The 23,782-nt window shown below is 38.5% G+C and overlaps 1 protein-coding gene across 3 annotated transcripts in view; it reads right to left on the bottom strand.

The window, feature by feature from the left end:
- Window positions 1-23,782, bottom strand: part of ASXL3 (ASXL transcriptional regulator 3) — a 127,886-nt gene that overhangs the window by 98,638 nt on the left and 5,466 nt on the right. Inside the window, exons 2-3 of one of the 3 annotated variants that reach the window (XM_086889270.1) lie at window positions 3,224-3,287; window positions 1,317-1,399 (exon numbers count right to left, since the gene is read on the bottom strand). In XM_086889270.1, the coding sequence (XP_086745396.1) occupies window positions 1,317-1,399; window positions 3,224-3,287 (147 nt within the window). Of the gene's footprint in view, window positions 1-1,312; window positions 1,400-3,223; window positions 3,288-23,782 lie in introns of all 3 variants that reach the window. The other 2 variants (XM_086889250.1, XM_086889244.1) reach the window with 2 other exon arrangements.

The following is a 23,782-nucleotide window of genomic DNA, read 5'->3' on the forward strand; positions in this document are numbered from 1 at the left end:
ATTGTTGTATGCAAATCACTGCAGTATAACACATGTTTGGACATTCATTTTCAAAAGTTTTCAGCCCCTTGTTTCCTTGGAATCATTGCCAAATATACTCAAAGCAATTTCTCGACAGGAACTAAAGCACTTTAAATCTGTAAAAGATGGCAAATTCTGTTTTACTTTCCATATCATCTCTTTTGCAATTTTATCAAAATATAGCTATTATGAGCATGTTATGAGGCTGCCAAAAAAGAAGTGCATGGCTATGCCGTGCAAACAATCACACAGATTGTGTTCTGTTCTGTTTCCTAGGAACAACAGTGAATTCAGTAAAAATATGTCCCATGGTTACTTCTGGTTCACCTTTACCTGGACTTTGAAGTTCTCTTGTTCTGAACCTTAGGTTCCACACTGGAAGAACATGGTTAAAATAAAAGCACGTCTCCCTGTGCTTTGAGATAGCAACAAGTACTAATTTATCAAAACAGAAAATTTTACTATAATATTTGAAGAAGAGGCAATTACATCTTCTAGGAGACCCTTACCAGCCAACCATTTTTTCCTTATTTTCACTTCCTGCCCAAGTTTGCACTTGAAGGTCACTAGAGGACCTAGCAAGTAGACAGTCACCTTTGAGAAATAAAAAGCTGCATGTACATCTGAACCACACAGCAATGGAAGACAACTAATTGATTTCCATAGTCTCTGGACAGCATATCTATCCTCTAAAAGGGTAATTATTAACACTTGAATCTACACCCAAAGTATGCTGTTATCAAGCAAGTTGAGTTGCTGTATCAGTGACTGCATCCATGCTCTGCAGACACAGACTACCTCCCTGTGTCCAAACTTGCCTCTCCTTCTATTCCCTCTAGTCCTTCATCAGCACAATCTCTGTCACCACAGGCAACACCAGCAACTCCTAAGTGATTTAAGTGCCAGACCATAAACCCAAGTGTGAAGTGCACCAAGCTTCATCTTGCACTTTCTCCATGCACACAGTGGCAGAGGAAACCCAGCTGATGAAGGACCCTTCAGTCCTTAAGCAAAAACGAGATGTAGCACTGCGCTGTCTGAGCAAATGACATCGTCTTTCTAAAGACAGACCACTGGACTGGAGCTGGCCCACAGACTTCTTTGGTAAAATACACAGTTAAGACAGTCACTGGCCCTTTTAAAAGCCTTGATCTAACAGTCAAAACCCGTGAACTGTATTTCCCACTTTGACACTGGAAATCAATGAAGCCAGCACTTGAAGTTTTGTAGATTATACACCATTCCTAGATCATTTTCAGAGAGATAGCAGAAATACAGAACATATAAACACTGACCTTGTTTCTTTTAATCCTTCTTTCTGAATGACTTCCAGTATTTGTTTGGCAGTCATTGGTGAGTTGGGATACTTTTCCAATGCCTAAAAAGAAATAATAAATATAAGTGACAAGGCACAGCTGTCCTGTGAATCTGAAAGGTTATGTGATCATGCAGTTTTTATGCAGTCATTTGCAAAAGGCAGGGAATGATATTGTTGAGACTGGAGTCCTCTGTCTGTTGGAAGGCCTGATACAACCCAGGAAACTGCAGCAAGGAAAATATTTACTTGCTGCTTTTGTACATCATCTGCTACATCTGCCTGGGAAAACTCTTACCAGGTTACAAATAAAAGAGTTGGAATACACAACTGGTTTTATGACACAGCAACAGATTTTCATTCAGGCATGAGGGGAAATACATAAAACACAAGAGCCAAAGGGAAAAAAAAATAAATAAAAAAACCCCAAAACACTAGCACTTTCTTTGAATTTTTATTACCTTAGAATTCTTTGAGGTCATTTGACTATTCTACACTTTGCTTTGCCACGACCTCAGAAAAAAAATTGGCTAAAACCTTCCATTTGTAGACCAGGAATTACTGTAAGAATTGACACAGTGGGGTTAAAATTTTAAAATGTCTTTTTATTCTAAAAACGATGAAAAATGAATCAGTCAGAACAGTCACAGCACACAAGATGCTACATGACAGAGTGCAGTATATTTTTCCAGTTCAGCTCAGTTTTCCACTCCTTTGCCTTTTCCAATTGAGCCCAAAGTAACTCAGTCCCCTTTACAGATAGAACCATCTTGTAAGAATTTTTCTGATTTTCCACTTCCTTTTTGTCCCCGTCAGTTTTATGCTGTTAAACAAACAGCCACTCTTTTGCTCCTGTAAAATGCCAGACTGACAGCCCTGGAAAACGAAACCCTTCAATCAGCAGTAAAAGGTGCGGCACAGGCCACAGCAATCAAGCTTCCCAGAGCATCTTGCCAACATATCTCAGCCAAAACTCGCATTTCTACCCTCTGTAACTATGAAATCAGTTTGGTCTAATTCAAATCATCCTGAGCTTCTCTGCGGTAGTAGTAGTTAGCAAATAATGGCAATTGTGAAAGCAGCTACCACTATGTGATATCTGCCCACTAGGAACTAGAGACACCACCAGATCATATCACACAAGTCAAACTGTGAAGGGTGCTGGCCAGGGCTGTAATTCAGCAGCTCACCTAAAACCAAAGACTACCTATTTACTACATCTTGACCAGCTCAGCCCTTTTCTGCCATTTTACTGCTCTGATTACCTGCCTGTTCTCTTTCACAGCCAAAACGCAGTTTACCAAATCCTTCAATTCTTTATTACATAGGAGCTTTGTATCCTTTATCTTTCAGTTCCACAAAGGAAAAGGTATAGGTGAAAGTTGCACTAGAAAGGTCAGGGAGCTGAACTGAGCTTATCTTGTGTACATCAATAGGCAAGATTCAAAAGGGACCCATCAGGAAAGGAAAACCAAAAGGTAATTTGAAAGGAGAAAGAAGGTTGGAAAGAGTAAAAGTAGAGCAATGAGTAAAGACAGAAGGAACTGTGCAGGGCTGGGAAAAGGGCCATTGCACACAAGGGAAGAGAAATGATATGATGTATTAGTGACAGAACAACAATGACACATTGGAAAAATGACAATGCGTATAAAGAGCAGGACTAGGATGAGAAAAGATTAATGGTGTGCAGAGACAAAAATGGAAACTTTAACCTTCAGAAAGAAGACAAAGTACAAGGTAAAATGAGAATACACCAAAATAAAGGGAAAAGAGAACCAAACTGGGAACATTTCAGAGGGCAAACTGGAAAGGACAGGAGAGGATGCTACACTGTACTGGACACGGCTATGAAGGAAACTGTGTGCACTTGAAAGCGGGGTTACTCACTGTGGAGGATTCCCTGTTTCTCTTCCTGAGTACAGTCCCCTCAGCACACCTGGGCAGCTCCTCCCTGCAATTGAGAAAATTTGGGTAGCCCTGTCCCCTTCGCTACGACATCACATCCTACTCTATAAAGTTAGTAAAAGTGCCAAGTATTACCATGAGAGTTTGACAATAATGAGAAAGAAAAAAATAAAGCTAAGCAAACATCAGAAGTCACCCTGTCCTGGACAATGGGAGAGGGAGAGCAGTTTGTGCTGAGGAAGCTGCACTGAACTGGTTGTGGAAACAATGGCTAGACATACGGATACGGAAGATCATCTTCATCAAGCAACAATGAAACCGACAAGTAGGATGCGTAACGCCACTACAGAAACTTCAATGAAACCCACAGGGCAGATTTCAAATACCACAGTATGAAGTGAACACATTCAGGGTATAATGACAAATTGAAATGCAGACTGTTAGACAGGCTGGAGTAAATAAGTGCCCATTGTGTGGATTTGCTTTGCACTGGACAGGTAGCGTGGGCTGCAGTTCATACACCCCACGGATTCAGTTCTGTTCATCTAACCCTTTAAACCCTGATTTTTAAAGAACTGTTCATACCCTCACTGAAAAGCATAAATTCTCCAATTTAAACACTGCTTAAGTAAAAAATCCTGTTATTACGTACATGATTAAATTTTCTTCATCATAACAAGGATTAATTAGCTGAGAACCTTAGTACCGATGCATTTTTTCTGTCCCTCCCACCATACTGTCCATCCTCATCGATGCTCCTCCCCTCCTCCCAGTTTTAGCCTAATCATTTATCACAGTAAGAATATAAAAATAATTACCTGCAAAAACCTTTCAATGATAATATAATTTTCTTCCCTCACTTATGGAAAACAGCATCAGAGTATTATTTAAGATTCTGTGAGCTAATTAATACATTGAACTGTTAATTACTCTAGTATCTCTTGCCTCTGTATCTTACCACTAACACTGCTAAAGCCTGCAATTCCTTTTGCATTTCTCAGACTTTTAAAAATAATATGAGAAATTCAAGCTGAATTAACTAACTGTGCCTTAAGGCAAACAACATATTAAAATGCAGAAAGAATAGTTAAGTCATAGACTTCATGGTCAGACATAGTAATGCACATCAGGGGAAGAAGCTCTAATTTGTTTTAAATATCTTTCTTCTTCCTCCCACTCCATCCACCAACACGCGTATCATATATGGGCAGTGACTAATAATGCTGAAATTAAAGCACATCAAAGCACTGTCATGAAGAACATGAGTGGTTCAATACATTTTGTTAAGGAGGACAATGGCAGAAGAATGGTTTGCACTGACTGCAGCCTCTATCACAGAGGATCAGATATGCTCTATTTATTCCTGCCATTCAACCATAGCCTTAAAAAGGGACAGCCGCTAAATAACTGGGACAAATAATGTGATACCCATCAGGACAATCAGAAAGAGAACAGAAGTAGTCATTGCACAGAACACATTCTTGGTGTTCATTCAAACCCCGGTTAACAGCTCAAGGAGAAGGCTCAGATCACACCACGTACAGTGGAAATCAAACCTCCCAACAAACAGTAGCAGCCTGACAAATTGTAGTATTTGTGTCACCTACAGGTATCAACTCACAACTCAGAGACATTAAATAATCACACAAACACATGTATTCCCAGTTTCATTGTTAAAGTCATGTCAGTTACACAGGACAACAAGAAATACAAATTCCTTCTCTCACCATGGAATCTATCATCATCTTTGTGTTGATAACTACTCAAAAAAAAATCAGTTGCCACACCAGAGGAAAAAAAACTTTCCAGTGAACTGTTAGCAGGAAGACTAGTGCAGCGAGAGAGAAATGCTGAATGCTCAGCTTGCCTACAGAATCAGAAGAGGACTTCTCTGTAATTGATGGAATGAATAGTTTAATTTATATACGCAGATGCTTATAAGTACCTGAATCAGATCTGTTCAATCATTTGCATTTTCAGCTCTGAAGAGAGGACAGCAGAGGGACAAAGTGAAGAAAGGCAAACCAGAGACCTGGCCCTCTTGCCATCCATAAACATTCCTGCAGAAAGTGGGAAGCTTTGCCTGCAGCTATCACCTATCACACTGACAGTAAATAATTCTTCTAAACAAGAACCAGGTGTGTTCTGATACTGCATTGTGGTCCAAAAGCAGTGAGCAGATCAGCCTAGTGAGCTTGATGCTGCTGATTGTATGACCAAACAGTCTGAAACCAGGCAGAGCTTCTTCCACTTCTGGATGCTGCTGGCAGGCACCTGAAGGTCAGGTAGCTGACAAAAATCAGCGTCATTTTATCAGAATAGGCTGAGCCACTAGTCAGAAACAGAAGCAATTCTCCTTAGAATATTATTTTAAAAAACTGAGGAGGAGGAGAAAGAGGAACAGTACAGTTATTCCCAGTGCTCCTACTCATCAGCTAAAAGACAAGTCAGGCTGAACTACACAATGGACAATCTTTACTGCCCAAAGACAGCAGGGTGAATAAAAGAACAAAAAAAACCAACCAAACAAACAAGCAAACAAAACCACCAAACAAACCCCCCCAAAAACTTTCTTTCTCTTAAGCAGAAAATATAAATTACTTTCTAGCCATCCATTACTAAATTAATGAATTGAAAGATGGAGTATCAAAGTGGGTACAAGAAATAACAGCATCCTGGAAAAAATCCAGCATTGTCTTCTACAGCTGCTTATGTGAGGTTAACAGAAGGACTGACTTCTATTGTGGGAAATGCCCCACTCAAATCTTTTGTGTTCATTTTTGATTAACAGCTTCAGTCATTGGGGAATTATCAGCAGCTTAGTAAAAGTTCAAAGCCCTTTGTGTGAAGAAAGATGGGTAAATGGTTTGGAGAGGAGGGGAGGGTACAGGGGGGAGGAAGAAAGGAAGTGCATAGAGATGGATAAAGAGGCGAAAACAACAAGAAGGGGTACATGATACATGAAAAAGAGGGATGATTATAAGGGTAAGTGCACTATGACCTATTCTAACACAAGTTCTCAAATAGGTATTCAGAGAACTCTTGCTGATAGTGATCAAGAGAAAGGTAAATAGTGGTTTCCAGGTCCTAAAATATTAAAAGAACTTGAAACAGGAGTAATAATTCTCCTGGTAGGACTTTTGTCTTTGAGCAGTTGAAATTACAGTAAGGAAATTATACGATCTAAGTAGAAGAACGTGCATTTCATAAGACATGTCACTCTCAGTATGCTCCATACTATGAATTTGTCTTTGTAATTCACTTGACACAACAGATAAGCAAGAAATGAAACATCAAGCAAGGAAACGAACAAAATTGTCACATGAATAACAAAGGAACACATAAAAAACCACCATAACATGATCAAATATATTAAGTTTTAACATCAGTTTTGTCCATACTTGCTAGTCCACACTTTTTTTAGGTTCAGAGGTAGTGCTACTGACCAATAGAACTCAAACAGTTTAAAGCACACTCATAAAGTAATCTTCCCCAGCTCTCTTTCAGTGAAAAGCATTTTACTGTTCCTTTAGTGTGAACTATAGGGAACAACTGGCCAATTGTTCCCTGCAAGAGAATTTCTACTACACAATCTGTAAGTTGGTCTGAAACCATCTAGCTTTGCTAACCTGCCAGATACATAAGGCATTATCATAGTCTCTTAAAACACTGAATGGAAGAAAAAAGCAAGAAAGAAGCTGAATAGTTTCTTTGTCCATGCCATTACTTTAACCGGATCATTTCAATCTTGTTCTAAGATGTCTGAAACTTCTATTGTTCTTTTCAAAATTTATTTATAATGTCATATTTCAAATGGATATAAAGGCAGCTTTGGAAATCCAGATAAACTGTACTCTTGACATTTTGAATTCAAAAGCAATTGGATTACAATTTAGTTAAAATTAACATACAGTTGGGCTATTCCTTTAAAAGGCACAAGCTCTAACAGCAGTGACATCCTGCCATTGCTAATGGTCTCATACATCACAACAGAAAATGTAGGGTAAAGTTTTTAGCTCTAAACAACTGACTCATTATAATAACTTATTGATCTGGTCTAGCATACTGAAAAAAATGGAAACCTTTATATTCCTCTCTTTACTAATGCAATCAGCCTGTCCAAGCAACCAGGAACTTTCACTTATAGGCTCTGTCAGGACAGATCTCTGTGACTGTAGCAGGATGAACCTAGGGAGCACATAGAATCCGATCAGATTCCTAAGATCAGGATCAAAGATACCCCAGTGAGCACAGTGTCAAACTTGCTATCCCAGTATGGATTCCACTATTAGCAGCAGGATTACTAACAACGACTTCAGCTCAAGCAATGGAGCACCCAGATCCCCAGGATGACTGCTCAGTTCTGACAGTGCCACGTTCAGTGCCAGTTCTGCTTAGCCATGCAAGCCATACCTCTCCTTGCTTCCTATTGCAATACTCCATTGCCTCTCACTGTGTCCAGCCCTTCCCTACTCTTAAACTGATATTCTCATCTTCTGAGGTCTTGCAATAACCCTAACTTGTATACCTTCCACCTTCCCACATCCCTACCCAAATACCTTTCTTCCCTAATCCTTACCACAGTACAAGCCTACAGGAAATTCCTGTGTCCCCTACCTCCTCAAACATGAGTGCATTCATACAGATGCAGCTCATGCCATGGCTTCCCCAAAACCTGAACACAGGCACACAAGTGCATAGGTAGTAATCAGCATTGGTACCTTGCTGGCTGAACACTGTAGCTCTTTGGTGCTGGCAGGACAAATTGTGATGCAGACCTCCTCTGGCTTGTGGACCACATTCTCTTGCCTACTTAGTTTAGAGTAGAAGTTTCACCAGCTCTGGCACAGCTGGAAAACTTGGCTAAAAGCTTTTAAAACTACAAATCATTATTTCAGAGAAGAGACAAGGAGTAAAAAAAAACTCTGCCATCCAAAAGCATTACTGAAATCTGTACTCATTCAGGGATCACACAGGCCATTTTCCTGAAATGCCTCTAGTTGTGGCAGGGATAAAATTCTCCTTTGGCACCTATTTGGTACAAAAGAAAAGAGAGACCTTGCTTAGGTGACTGGAACTAATGGAGCTGAATGGATACCAGTGCCCTGTCAGCTTCCTTAACATTACAGCTAACAGAGGAAAGAACTACTATTAGTGTGAATACATTCATCGCTATTAAAAGAACAACAAAAAACACTAAAAAACTAAAAAACACCAAACCTTAAACGTATTTGTTTCAATGTATGCTGTTTTCTCTACTGGAAGATGATACAGATTTTTTTTTTTCTGAGGCAATGAAAGGTTTTCTTTATAACTTATGCTTCAGCATAAGTAGGATGAAAGAAATAATTACAAAGAGAAAACTTTACAGAAAAATCATCAGACAGAATGAATATATGTTTGTTTCAAAAGCTTTCATCACTGTATTTTCCTCAGGCAAATGTAATATGTAAGGGTTACTTTTAATGTGAGAAATAAAATTCCTACTGGCTACTCTCTGAATGCACCAAATTTAACAGGAGGTGACAGTTGTGCTGATTTTCTTGCCTTTGCTTTACTATCAGAGCTTATCTTGTTAGACAGTGTCCTAAAGATACAGACCTAAGACTTCTAGAAGGCGAAAAAGAAAACAGAAAAAAAAAAAAAAAAGATAAAATAGAAAACAAATATCTTAAACTATGCATTCTACATAAATATTCTTACATATTAGTTTTGACCATTTTAAACATTTCATCCTGGTAAAATTGACTCACTAAAAGGAGAAGTTTAATGCTGCAACTGATATTGATTCCATTGATGCCATATGAATATATTTGTTTATAAAATGTCTAATGACAGCAAACATAAAACCATAAAAATTATACTTCCATTTTAATTGTGTGGGATAGAAGGCAAGAAACTAGCTCATGAAATTTACAGCATATTTTGATGCTTTGGTGAACAACCAGGATAAGTCACACTGATCCTCCTATCCTCAGAAGGGAAGTCCATAAATTTCACAACTCATTTGTCTGGACTGTTCCTCACTCATAGGATGATACACCCTTCCAAATAATAAGCAAATGGACATGCAGAACATAACTAAGAATCCTTCTTAATAATTGTAAGCCAGAAAGACAGACTACAATGTGTCTAATGCATGGAAAACACAGAATTAAATTCCTGAGAGATGTACAGCAGGTGAAAAAGCTGAAAGAAATAGAAGTCCCTTGCAATCACAGATACAATAGAAATCCACTTTCAGTTAAGTTCCCTGAGTCCACTTGTTTAAGTACTGAGGTTAAATGGAAAACCAAAATTTCCACAATATGAAAAATTTTGATCCAAATGGCTTGGTTTTGGGGGGGGGTGGGAGAGATGTTGTTTGTTTTAAACAGAAGAGTATTCTTTCTTGTCTGAGTAGAAAATAGGAAAGAGCAGTTAAGAGTCTTTGCATGCCATGCACCTTTTTTTTCCTTCCAAAGCCTGCACAATTATTTCACATCAGGTTTTATTAGTCTGAATCATGACATCATTATGTACAGAGCACAGTTCACTGGCACAATCCAGATCTACTGCTTAAATTGCTCTGAGAATAGATATGATAGGTCATGTTTTTGAACTAAAGAAATACAGCCTTCTCAAAGAATGTATAAAGAGAGAATTCTTTTGTTAGCTGTCAGTGAGATTTTGCTATCTCTGTTAAATATATAATGGTTAGTGTCATAACGAAGATCAGCCATCGTGTTATGGCATTTATCTTCATGAGTGAAGAGAGGAAGGGCTACTGTGATTTATTCCGTCTCTCCTCGTGAGACGATTAATGTCATAAGAGATTAGTCTTCAGTACTGACTTGTACACAGAATATAATACAGGGCTGGAGTGGGATGCTAAGCAGTTTTAATTGCCACAAGTTTGGAAGCCCACATTACTTACATATGGCATGGGTGACAATTAGTCATCTAAGATTTTCAAAAATAGTAGAATATTTTGCAGCTCACTAACTCATATCCACTTTGTGTCATTTATTTGTTCAGTCCTTCTAAGCAGTGTTTCCACACAGTCCCTTCCCCCAACTCATCACCTAAGTCCACCCACACTCATCCTCTTAAACACATCATTTACTGTAAAACTGAAGTCCATAGTGCTGGTTTATATCAATTTTTCATAGCATCTGTTTAAAGGTTTAAAAAACACACTCTTTAACAACTATTACCAAGAAACATTTGTCACAACACAGGCAGATTATTAAGAGTATATAATGGCTCTGTATCTAAGCTTGAATAAGATGTATAAACAGCTTTCCTCAAGATCTGAGAAGTTATGTGCTCACCTCTTCCCAAGAACCTTGTAAAAGAATCTGACCATCCTAAACTGAAAGTAATAATTTTTCAAAAGCTTATCACTCTGGAGAAATGCACACAGAATGTTTTGTTTACATGCTGCTCACTTCTTCTTATGGAAGAAAATACTTCAAATAATAATGTAGTTAAAAAGAATAACAAAACAACAAACCAAACCAAAAAACCACCAACATGATAAGCAAAAGTTCTATTAAAAATGGAAGAATTATTTTTCCCCAAATCAGAACATGAACATTCCGAATTTCTTAAATCTCCTTTTCTGAATACTGCTTAATTAAGAAATCCCTTGATAAAAAAGTTTTTTGTTAAAAACAGCAATTCCTTACCATTGGTGTACATCAAACAGAACACATTATTAAAAAGCTCTCATGATAAAGTGTTATCTTTATCTAGGCTTCTCAAATATTGACTTAAACATTTTTATCAGGCTGTTAATCACATCCACATTCAACCTGAACAGCAACTGAGACCAGTCTTGACAGTCAGGTAACAGGGCAACATTATGGCAGGGAAAAAGTATTGTGAAAGCTAAGGACATTTCTTATTGATGGTAAGTGGATAGGAGAGAAAAATCAATGGGTCCTCATCAGTACAACTGTCTACCAGCTGGATGCTGATTTTCCTTAGAGATTAAAACCAATAGGAGCAATCACTTGGCACAGGTGAATAAATTCAATAGGACCTCCAGTCTATAAGGGAGAAAAGTGAACAGTGAATTCAAGGGCTGGAGTTCATGAAGAGGCAAAATGCTGATTGTTAAACCAACAGTTTGCAATCAGATCTCGAAACAAAATACAGAACATGTCTTTCCCCATGGGGGTACAACCTGAAACTGTTCGGTATAATCTGCAATTGTTGTGAAGCTTCCAAACTCCTGACTCTGCCTAAAGGAATTATTTCAAGCTGCAAGTCTGGCTGACCCCTCCAAGTCAAGCTGGACTGGACTGACCAGGTGACAATATGAAATAGCCATCAGCCACACACATCAGGCAACTACCACCACTAAATGCCAAAATCACAACAAAGTCAACAGAGGGGAACCACAGAGGATTTTAAAAGGGAATATAAATGCAGAGACTTCTCATAAAGCAGGGCTTCCTGTTCAAGACAAGCTTCTATTTTTAGGGGTCCCTAACATCATTGTGCATTTCTTATCCTAAGACCCCTGACTATACACTGAACAGATGAACTGTTACCTTACAGGATGGTAACCATAACCCAAGAAAAGCAAACAAAGAGAGAGTAAACCATGGCTGTTAAACAGTATATTCTATCATGGGTTCTTTGTTTTTTCTATGAAAAACAACATAGATACACATGAAGACCTGAGTTTTCCCTAAGTCTCATTTCATCAGCAAATGTAAGACTAAAAATTGTCAGCTCTAGGAAATGCTACTGGCGAATAAATTCAATGTCTATGGGGTTTAGGCACATAATTTTATATTTAATGTTTTAGAAGTTGACAATAATACATTTTAGCTGTATAGAAGAATCATCTGTTTTAGCTGTAGGGAAAAATTACAGTGCCTCAGCTTGGGTTTCTGGTGTAACTACTGACTTCATATTCTACCTTTGAAACAATCAGAATTACAGAATCATTTAAGTTGGAAAACACCTCCAAGATCATTGAGTACAACCTTTGAACAAACACCACTTTGTCAATCAGACCACAGCACTGAGTGCCACATCCAGGAATTTTTTTAATACTTCTAGGGGTGGTGACTCCACCACTTTCCTGGGCAGTCTGTTCTGATGCTTAAACACATTTCAGTGAAAAATTTCTTCCCACTGTCCAACCCTGGTGCAGCATGAGGCCATTTTCTCTTGTCCTGTTGCTGGTGTCCTGGGAGACCATCCCCCACATACAGGGTGGTTACAGCCTCCTTTCAGGTGGTTGTAAAGAAGAAGGTCTCCCCTGAGCCTCCTTTTCTCCAGGATAAACATCCCCAGCTCCCACAGCTGCTGTTCATCAGACTGGTGCTCCAGACCCTTCCCCAGCTCCGCTGCCTTTCTCTGGACACTTTCCAGCCCCTCAATGTCCTTCTTGTAGTGAGGGGACCACAACTGCACACAATATTCAAGGCGTGACCTCACTAATGCTGAGTACAGGAGCACAATCCTGATCCTGCTGGCCACACTACTGCTGATCCAGGCTAAACCTGCTCTGTCTGGGCCTGATCCTCAGTTGTCCTGTGTGTGCTATAAGATGGTGCCATCCCAGACACTGAGGTCAGGCTGACAGGCCTGCAGTTCCCCAGATCCTCCTTCCAACCCTTCTTGCGGGTGGACATCACACTGGCCAGTCTCTCTGGGTCCCTCCTGGTTAAGCAGGACTAGTGATAAATGCTGGAGAGTGGCCTGGCTCTTCCTCTGGCTCCCTCAGTAGCCTGGTGTGGATCGCCCCTGGCCCCACAGATCTGTGGGTGTCCAGTGACACTGCTCCCTCCTGGATTACAGGGGTCCATTCTGCTCCCTGCCCCTGCCTACCCTGCCTTGAGGATATTGAGTCTTTCTGTGGAAGACCCAGGCAAAGAAGGCATCAGGTACCTCAGCTTTTTCTTCATCTTTGGTTACAACATACCCCTCCACATCCAATAAAGAATGGAGATCTTCCTTGGCCCTCTTTTTGTTGCTAATGTATTTATAAAAACACTTTGTATTATCATTCACAGCAGTGACCACATGGAGTCTTAACTGAGCTTTCACCAATCCAGTTTTCTCTCTACAAGACCTGATGATATCCTCATAATGTTCTTGAGTTGTCTGCCCCTATTTCCCAAGGTCATATTTTATTTTCTTTTTTTCTCCCCAAGTTCCAGTGAAAGCTCCCCATTCAGCCAGGCCAGTCTTCTCTGACGGCTCACTGTTTGACACCTAGAGATAGCTGGCTCTTGTGCCTATAAGATTTCCTTCTTAAGCACATATCCAGCCCTCTTGGACTCCTTTGTTTTTAAGGACTGTTTTCCAAGACAATCTCTGAACCACTGTACTGGGCAGGCTGAAGTCCACCCTCCAGAAGTCCAAGATAGTTTTACTGAACCCTTTCCTTACGTTGCAGAGAAATGAAAACTCCATCATATCACGATTGCTGTGCCCAAGATGGCCTTGGACCTAGATAGAGTCTCCAGTGGGAGATTCTAGGAGAATTTCTCCAATGGTTTTATTTTATTGCTCTGGTAATAATATGGGCAAGGTAATTTCAAACCAATTCTGAAAATTCTAATAGGAGATCTTACTACCAAATGAATGAGAAAATATTTCAGATGACAAACTGGTTTTCTTTTTCAGTTATTTCAAGGGCATTACTTGTAATTTCAACAACATTCGTTTAGCCAAGATAGACCATAGTACAACTTCTTCTAAAAATAAACTGAATGTAACATCATGTAAAAATAGTATTTTATTTCCAAGACAAAGGCCCTGTGTTAGATAAAGAGTAGAAGACAGACTATTATTTTTTTATTTTTTTTTTAATCTTGGTGTTTCATTGAAATTCTTTTACTCTTAAAGTCTGAGAAAAATTCAAATTTTAAAGATGAAAATTTGGGGACTTTAGCTGATGATATAATTAAATGAAATGGTGGAAAAATTAGTAAGTAAACAAATTATATGTGATTTTATCACTGAGTTGAGAAAGTGGGGCTTTTTCCTAATTTTTTTCACTTCCTTAACTATCTTTGCCATTCTACTTCTCATTGGTACAAGAACACCTACATTTTCTCCACTGCTCCCCAAAGCAGAACCTTCGTTTTTCTCCCCAGGATTACACCACTATCACCCAGGCACACACTCTTTTCACCACATGACATGCCAACATACATAAACCCAGTTTCATTTTCTCCTACTAATCCCTGAAAATGTATGCAAGTGCTAAAAGTAATAAGCTTCATAACTATTATTATGTATGTATGGGACATTTAAAACCTCTTTTTTTTTTCAGAATATTAATTTTCAGAATGCTTTTCCCAGATCCCCTCCCTCTTCCTCCATACGCATATCTTTCTATAAAATTAACTTCAACATTTAACAACACTTGAACTCACACATGAAGCTTCTTGTCATAACAGCTCCAATAATGCAGATAACAGTGAACAGGTGCAGTGTTTTTTAAATTTTCTTAAACCTTTTATTCTCTTTGCAGCTCTTTCAGAAGCATTTCCCAAGCACCATGCATATATACCAGACACACTTATCCAAGCTGCCACTTTTGTGGATCTGGCTCAAAATAAAGACAGGAGCATTATTTCACTCTATTTAACATTACTTTAAATAGCTTGAAACATTTTCCAACTGCTCAGACACTAATAAAATTATCTAACACAAGAAAATTACACTATGAAACTGAGTCTGTCCTCATCAAGGACAGTTAAAATTGACTAATGACAGAGATGTTATTTTCATGTTATTTTTTTATTTAATAGAAGTGTTACAGATTCTGAGAATTATAAAATTCTAGATAGAATGGTTTGGATTGGCAGGGATTTTAGAGATCATCTGGCTTCAACACCCCTGCCTTGGTTAGGGACACCTTTTACTAGACCACATTGTTCAAAGTCCCATCCAACCTGGCACTGAACAGTTCCAGGGACTGGGCATTCCCAATTTCTCCAGGCAACCTTTTCTTATATGATTAGAAAGGTTTGATAATGTGTCAAACAGTATTTCCAAACAAAGTAGCTAACCCTATGAATTGCTGGAGACAGAAATGTTCCATTATGCAAAATAGTTATTATTTAATTAAATATTAATCTACAAAAAAACCTAAAAAAATAATAAAAAAAAAAAAAACCAAAAACCCAAACAAAACAGGTCCCTGAAGAAAAATATTATTTTTATTACTACTGTATTTATTTTTACTAAGGTATCTTAGATTGGGTTTTTGTTGGTTGATTTTATTAAACAGATTAGAAGTCAGTAAGACAACACTTTTCTGATCTAACTTTCAAAATCCATACAAAACATTTTTGATCAACTGTTTTGATTCCATTACTCCAAGTTTTTTATAGTTCCCCATCTTTTATTGAATTTTTCACCATGTAGTTCACAGACCACCTGAAAGACTACCTTTCTGGAGTTCAGGAAACTCAATGGCTAAAATTGCTGCAGACACTGACTTTATTCTCAAAGCATTTCACTCTGCTCACTCATATTATTGTTACTTTCTTGCATCATATCCTGCATCCTTCAGTCAGCCATGCAAGTGTTTGATCACGCTTTGCCCATATTTGTACTCCCTTTCACAGGAAAACTCCCCAGAAAGCCAGATGAGAGTTCTGAAGCCTCCTCCTCAAGTGCTGATGCTGCTGGGACGGGAGGCCAAATTAACAGCCCGCGATGGTTGTGGTGTACATCAAACATTTGCTGCAGTGGGCTGATCAGTAGCCCAGGTAAAGAGAAGCTCCTGTGGAGGAACCTAATAAATGCAACAATTGTCACTGGTACATGTATCAAAGGCATGCACTAACTTGCACAGACAGACTGATAAAAATCTCCAAATCTACCTCCCGAAGCCACAGACATCTACTTTAAAAGTGCTTCTACAAATCCGAGCCAGAGCATGTTTTAACATCACAACCACTTAGTGGGGTTCACTGTCATTTGAACACTGTTATTACAAAGAGCAGTAAAGATCCTTTCTCATAAGACAAATGCAGCATTCAAGATGGCTCCAAGCATTAATTTCATTTTCTTTCAGTGTTTGCTCCTTGGGAGCCAATCCCATGCTCTAAAAACCACAGATTTCAGTAACAGACTTCTTCTAAAGACAAGGGACATCAGTCCAAGACAAAGTCATAGGGTTGGTTATCCCTGACATTCCACTCAGATGGGTAGCTCTCATTCCAAAAGCAATGGGGGAAGTTGGCACTGAGCCAGCTGATCCCTGAACACTGACTGGAGGAACAGGATTTTAGCATGAAGAATCTGACTGCAAGATGAAACAACCACAAAACTGGACCAACCCGAGAGCTGGGAGCAGCATCGATTTCTTGCTATTGATAATTGTCTACGCAAAGGATGCTGAAGCTTATTATGGGCAGATCAAATGTCCAGACATGCAGTCTCATTTCTGTGATTCTCCCAGTCAGTTTCATAAGGCCTGTAACCCAACACCTGAAAATCTACAAATATATATGATTAGGACTGCAAGTCAGGAATTCAAAGGACAGCATCAAAACATTTAATCTTTATTCTTCCCTCCCACCAAATATTTCCTCCTGGGATTTCTAGCAAAAAGCACCTTAGCTGTTGCCCAGCAGGGCATCTTCAGGAAGGTGCATACCTATACCAGGGTCATCCTGAAACCCGTAACAAAAAGGTATTAACATCTCTTTCATAGTAAATTATTTGAAGATTTCTTCCACAGTGAATTCCGAGCTTATTCCACATCTAGATGATGAGCCTCACTACATTATTCTACATTTTAATTTTTAAAGCAGAAGACGTGTAGTTGCAAAATGTCTCAAAAATCTGCATTATGAATGAAGCAAATTATGGAATAGATTAGAATGCATTAAGCACTACTGCTCTATGTACAAACCTGCTGCAGCATCGCTGCATCAAACTCTCAACAAAAAAATCAAGAGACTAAGCCCAAAACGCCTCAAAAAAACCCCAGAGAATATGAATTAACTGGATACAGAATTCTCAATCTGTACTAGAAAATTGATGCTTTCTGTCTAGTCACTGTCAGAAAAAAACCACAATGCATCTAAATTCTAAATCATGCTCATTGGACAACTTTTCCTAATAATTTATTTTCTTCAGTCTCCCATTTTTTAAATCAGACTAAATTTTCACTATAAGAGCAGATTCTGACAAAGGCCAGACAAGTCATAGTTCCTATCAGTAATAAAAGTTAGTAATTTTATTGATTTTACAAAACTAAAACTAACTTGAATTGTAGGATTTCTTTTCAAGTGTAAACAGACAAGGTGACCTTGAGGTGCTTTCTAACTCCACTTTCTATGATTATCAAAGTAATGCTCTAATTATGATGCTTTTCTCAATTGAAACACCAAGTTCCAAAAAGGTTCTCATTGGTCTTACCAGTTTAGAATTTCTAAATGACAAAAAAGCCAAATGAGATTAAAGAAGCTAACATGATCAGAGAATGTAATGATTTTGAGATAGCTGCCAGAATCTTGGTCCAGAACAATGACAGCAGGCTATGGGCAATTTCCCATTACCCTTGCTAGGTAATATTGGCAGGTAGGCATAGTGACATGAAATGTCACATGCTTTACTAATATAGCAATGACAGCAGGTGATGGATAACTGGGAATTTTGAGGCATAAAAAGAATTAACATTTATCTAAAAATAGGTATCAGAAGACAGTCAGTTTCAATTTATGGGACAGAAAAAGAAATAATCAAACCAGATGGTATCACTTAACAAAAAATAGTTAAGTACTTTAGCAACACAACAATAGTGATATAGCCTCATCTTATATAAAAAGAAGGTTGAAATCACAAAAGTAGGAACAATTCATATGGGACATGAATTTGACTGTGATTTACTAGACTCTAACCATTTCACAAGGCATCTCACCAAATATGTGAACCACTACACAGTCAGGGAGGTTCTTCAAGGCCACTAAGAGGCAGCTGAAATGGAATCAACTTTTGACTTTCAAATCTTTGATATATACTTCAGCTAAGGCTCTCTTCCCTCTCTAGATGTCAAGTTACACAGGAATCTAACTACAATAAAACAATTATAAACCCTGACTGATTAATTAAATTCCTAATTCTGTCTATAAGGTCTAAGCAAAATCACAAAAAAAGAAAATAGCCTTAGTCTCCAAAGCAAATAACCTAGTAGTTCAGGATCTTGTCTCTCAAGGAACACTCCTGACATTGTAGAGGTTTAGGAAATGATGTCATCTGTAAGTCAGACTATGTTCTATATGATGGAACTGTCACACACAGGATAACGATCTCAGAGCTCACCCACTACAAGCAGTGAGGGGATTCTCATCACAGGCTTGTCTTGACCTATCCATGCATAGGAGGACAAGTGTCAAACACAGCATGTAATACATACCTTCTAAATAAATTACTTTCTGATGATCCAAAATTGTGAACAATAATCTAGGATGTGACCTGGAATATCTTCTACACAGAACTGTAGTCCAATCCTCTAATGAGTCTGATGGTTCCAGAGCAGCAGACTGAACTGTGGCTGCTGCAAATGCTGTCAGACAGCAACAAAACTCAGTGCTACACTACAAAGCAAAACTTTGACACCTGAGGTACAAGAGGCCACATAAATCACAAGCTGGAACCCAAAGGCTGGATCCCATAGGTTAAAAAAACTGAAGCCCTCAAATATTGAGGAAAGTCACATGCCAGGGCCCACATATTTTGTCCTGCTGAACTCAAGGAGTTATAGAGAGCTGAACTCTTAAGTTAAAAGATGAAAACATCAGATCACCCAGATGTTCCTGTTCCAATGTCAGAAACACCAGAGCTTGACTGAACCAAAGTTAGTGGAGCACCTCTAGATGCCTTCAACAATAAATGCCATCCCCAGCGACAATCAGTGTACTGATATCAAAGAAGCTCCAGGAAGACAGCATGTACTGCCAGATGGCTTATCTGTCTCCTGATATGTGCTAGAGCCCTATCACCACTCAGAAAGTTGTAGGTCATCCTTTCAAACCAAGATTAGCTGCAAGTAACCAGTAGTACCTCTCCACCATTTTACATTCCCAGCAAGTAGACCTCCTCCCAGGACAGGAACTCCAGCAACTGTCTGGCAGGACTTCTCAAAAAAGAGAGCAGACTCAGAAGGCAAATATGTCAACAATTTGAAGGGGACAGTAATTGTCATTCAAAGTTGATAAGTGATTAAATCAACCACTTATGACCAATCTGTTGTGCTTGAGCAGCACACAGATTTACTAGCTGAACTCACAGGATGAGCAAATGGCCTGTAGCAGGATGTGCTGCTTTTTGTTCTGCCTTTGCATTGGAAGCTGACCCAGAGTGAAGGCTAAGATACTTGGTTTCTTCAGGCTGCAAGTTCCTTAGAAGGAGGATTTGCTCAGTTTCATCTGGAACCCATGCAACCATAATGAAATAATTTCTACTAATCACATCTTCTCCCAGGTCTTGACAGCACAAAAGGAGGCCTCTATTTAGTTACTGCTATTTGCAGGGAATACCAAGACCACAATCATCAAATCCAGCAAAATAGAGAATACTTTGAAGCTTACAGCATTAAAAACAAAACTAAAAGAAAGCCCAACAAAAGAAAAACTATTAGTCCAAAGTCAAGAGGTCAAGCTCAGCACATGATTCTCTGCGTGACCATAATTTGCTGATCACAGTATAAAGAACAAAAGAAGCTCCAGCAGGAAGTGTAGGAAGTTTGGCTTTCCATCTTAAGAACAGCATGCCACCAGGTCCAGACTAAGATGCTGCAATGGCATGATTTGGATACAGGGAATTGGTGAACTGGGCTAGCAAATCCAAAGCTACCTAGCTGTGAGGGGCGGTAGGGTCTTGAGTGTGGTTAGTGGACACCATTGTGCTGTGGTTGCACATGCAACTGACCAAATCTACTCCTGGATGAAGAAAAGACAGAACAGTTACTTCAACTGAAAATCCAGTATGTCAGGAAAATATTGTCCCTTCTACAGAGAAGGGTAAGCCAGAAAACACTGGAAATATTCACAGTAACAGGGAACATTAAATCATACCTTAAGGCATGAGAATACCTTCACACTATAGAGGCTCATTATTCACATTTAGGCTCCTGTTAGGGCTTTCTCCTATTTTACCTTGCTTTTACAGAAATAATGTGACATTACTGAGAACAGGTCCCATTCCTGAGTAAGGTTCTTGCCTACCTAAAGGTTTGCAATGCTAAGGGTTAAAGGGCTGTCTCAAGATAAAGAGTTAGAATCTCATAGAAAAATGGAAATGGTGAGCTGAAATAGATAACATTGTTTGTAGATTTTTATTAATTTATTTTTTAAAGTAAAAAAATACTAAACCCACACTTATTAATGGTATTTCACACTAACAATATAAAATATTGACAACTAAAACCACAGAAGGTAAGAAAGAAAAAGTGCAGGTTCAATCTTGTCTAATAACTGCAAAAATTACTTTGAATAAAACAAACTGGAGGAAACCCTGGAGCAAACCAAACTAAAATATAGCTCTTCAAAGCAGCATTGATTGTGGATCAAAGGGAAAGGCCATCAAAACTTCCCAAGCCACAATGTTTCTGCATGTCTGAAAAAGAATTAACTCAGAACAAATATGGAAATAATAGCAGGTCTCTGTTAAGCCAACAACAAAGAAATCCTTAATACCATAAAACAAAGTTATGTCAAATTTTCCATTTTTTAAAGATATACGAAGCTCCTTCAGCACAATGCTTTTAAATGTTGTTTATAGTAAGAAAATCAAAGACTTAACATAAAAGTCAAAGAGATTATCATCAATGGTCTAGCTATGCAGAAGTTACTCTTCTACTTTTCTGTTTCATTTGTGGTCTTCAAGTATGAAGATGAAATACAAAAATACTTCCATCCCACAACATGATCTGTTTCAACTACACTATCTCAGCGTACCAGATGAAGTAACAATCAGCTTTTGGACAGCCAGCCACATTAAACAGCAGCATGCAAGCTAACAATTCCAATGGTTGGTTTTCATGTTTTTTTCCAGCATCAGTTTCCCTAATTAATTTGCATAATTTTCTTAAAGTTTGCAAGAGGAAACAAACAGCTCTTAGTTAAAAGCTGGATCCTGTCAGGAGGCTACTGCAAGGAACACATGAATTCAGATATGAATATTACTCACCCAACATGCACATGTCTCCTGAACCACAAGGACTCTCCACAGAACTGTAAAGTACATAAGTCTTCAGTAATACCAGAAAACCTTTCTTTCAGAACAAAACTTGGAGAAGAACAAGCAAAATACTAGAGAGGTGATCCAGCACACAAATAACCAAGGGCTACTCTTCTCATCCTTAGCATTTTCTTCTGCTTTATTGGCAGCTTGTGGCAGAGACTTAACTACATTTCAAAATACCACTTACAGGAAAGGGCAATAATAAGGGCAAGCTATTAATAAAAAAAATATTTTTAAAATGTTACCATAAACTATCACCCTTCAAAGGCAGATGGTCTGCCTGGTGCTTCTGAGCTCTGCATTCCCAAAGTGACCAGTCTCCACTCATTCTGTTCAGGCCTTTGGTTCAAAGTTCTACAAATAACAATGGATCATGTCTAAAAGTCAAATGATAAAAGATCACTGCAGCCTACTTAAAATTGTCATCAGTTCTTATGAGGCGGAGTATCCTTGGGCATGTTTTGTTCTCGGTATTTTTCATTTCAATAGTTTTTATGCAGAGTTTTATGACATTAATTTTTTAAGAGGCAGAATTCACTATTTCAGGACTTTCAGCAATAGCTTGAGAGTCCTTGTGAAGCTAAATAGATAGAAGATTTTTCATCTGAAATGAATCACTACAAATTGCTTTAACTACTCAAGTGTTTAACCTTTCTATACAATTTTAATGAGTTCCATGTACGATCAGAAAACAACAATACGGCTACATCAAATGAGGATCAACTAAGAGACAAAGGAAAGACAGGATGTTTCTCCTCCTTCCTTGAAAGGTTTTCTTTTGTTCTCATTCCTTTAAGTGTTCTATCTTAGTCCACCAGACACAAAAAGCAGAAAACTGGCATGGAGATAATGCCCAGGTCATACATAAGCACTGCTGTAGTCTGCTGCAAAGTACAAAGTGAGTTGACATATCGGGTCTACATCAAAGACATGCCCTTTGGCAGGTTGTAAAGACAAGTTGCAATTTTGTCCATAAAAATGTGTGTTCTACAAAATGGGCTCTGTAACATGAACTGTTAGTGGTATGCCACCATTCCATTGATCCTGCACATGCGTTCATTTCTCAGGAATGCTTGTAAGCTGGGCTATGCCTTGCCCTAAGATAAGCAGACTTGCATGAGGAAAAAAGCAGTGTGTCACAGACAGAAAGATTTGACTCTCTGCAGGAGACTTCTTCCATAAAATGCAAGTTCTGATAGAGGGCATGCCAGTGGCTCCTGCTTTATTGCCTGTATCACATACATGGTATTTACAGTAAGAGATTAATATAATGGGAAACCTTTCCTGCTTATGTTTTAGAAATTAAGAGAACAGCTTGAAAAAACGCTGCATTGCGGGAGGTTTTCAAAGACCCCTTAATCAAATACTGAAAATGAGTAAATACAACACTGACAGTTAGTCTGGATCCTCAGCACTTACATATTACAATGTGTTTTAAGATTCCGTAATATATTTTTCTGAAGTACTTCTGCTTTTTTCACTGTGAATATGGGAAACAGAGTGCAGTGAAACAATTCCAGGCTCAAATCCAGTTTTTGGGCTCCTTTATATCCATAACTATTATATGGTACATTATGAGTTTCAATATAGACTGAATACAGAGACAGGACCATATCAATTTCTGTCATAATTACTGTGAGAGAAGTAGTAACAGAGAACGAATGAGGCAAAAGTGTAGCCACAGAAGGACGATGATTTTACGACTGTGAAACAGAACTACTACAGAGACGCTGTTGGTATCATAACTACCTCTCCCACAGATTTCCTGAACAGCTTTGAGTAAGGTACTTAATCTTTCCATGTCTCAACTCTGCATGGGTAAAGCAGAGGTCAAAATACTTAACCTCATAGGCATGTTGCAGCTATAGAAACATTTGCATTTGGGAAGCTACTGGGTGCTGCTAATAATAGCTGTGTATGTACAATTGAAACACAAAATACTAATCTGCTTCAGCACTGTTCAAAAGGTGTACAAAAAATTAAGTACGGCACCTCACAACAAACAAAGAAAATTTAATTAAAATTCTGCAGCTCTAGTGAGTGAACTTAACATAGTTGGGAAACTGGCATGCAAGTACATAATTTAAAGTGTACGTTGTAATGTATGGACATGAACAACGGAGCAATAAAGCAATGCCAGCAATGCTATCTGTATCATTTCATACTTTTTAGCACTTCACTTTGAAAGTCCAATATTGTTGCAATGTAAGGGCGTTTATAGAAAATCTACAATTTAAACATCCACACAGTTGCCCGATGCATTAATTCACCCTCTTTTTCCTAAAAATAATTCAGCAGTACACAATTTTACAACATATTGATCTA

This window comes from Cyanistes caeruleus, chromosome 1 (assembly GCF_971803275.1).
Source record: "Cyanistes caeruleus chromosome 1, bCyaCae1.hap1.1, whole genome shotgun sequence".
NCBI lineage: Eukaryota > Metazoa > Chordata > Aves > Passeriformes > Paridae > Cyanistes > Cyanistes caeruleus.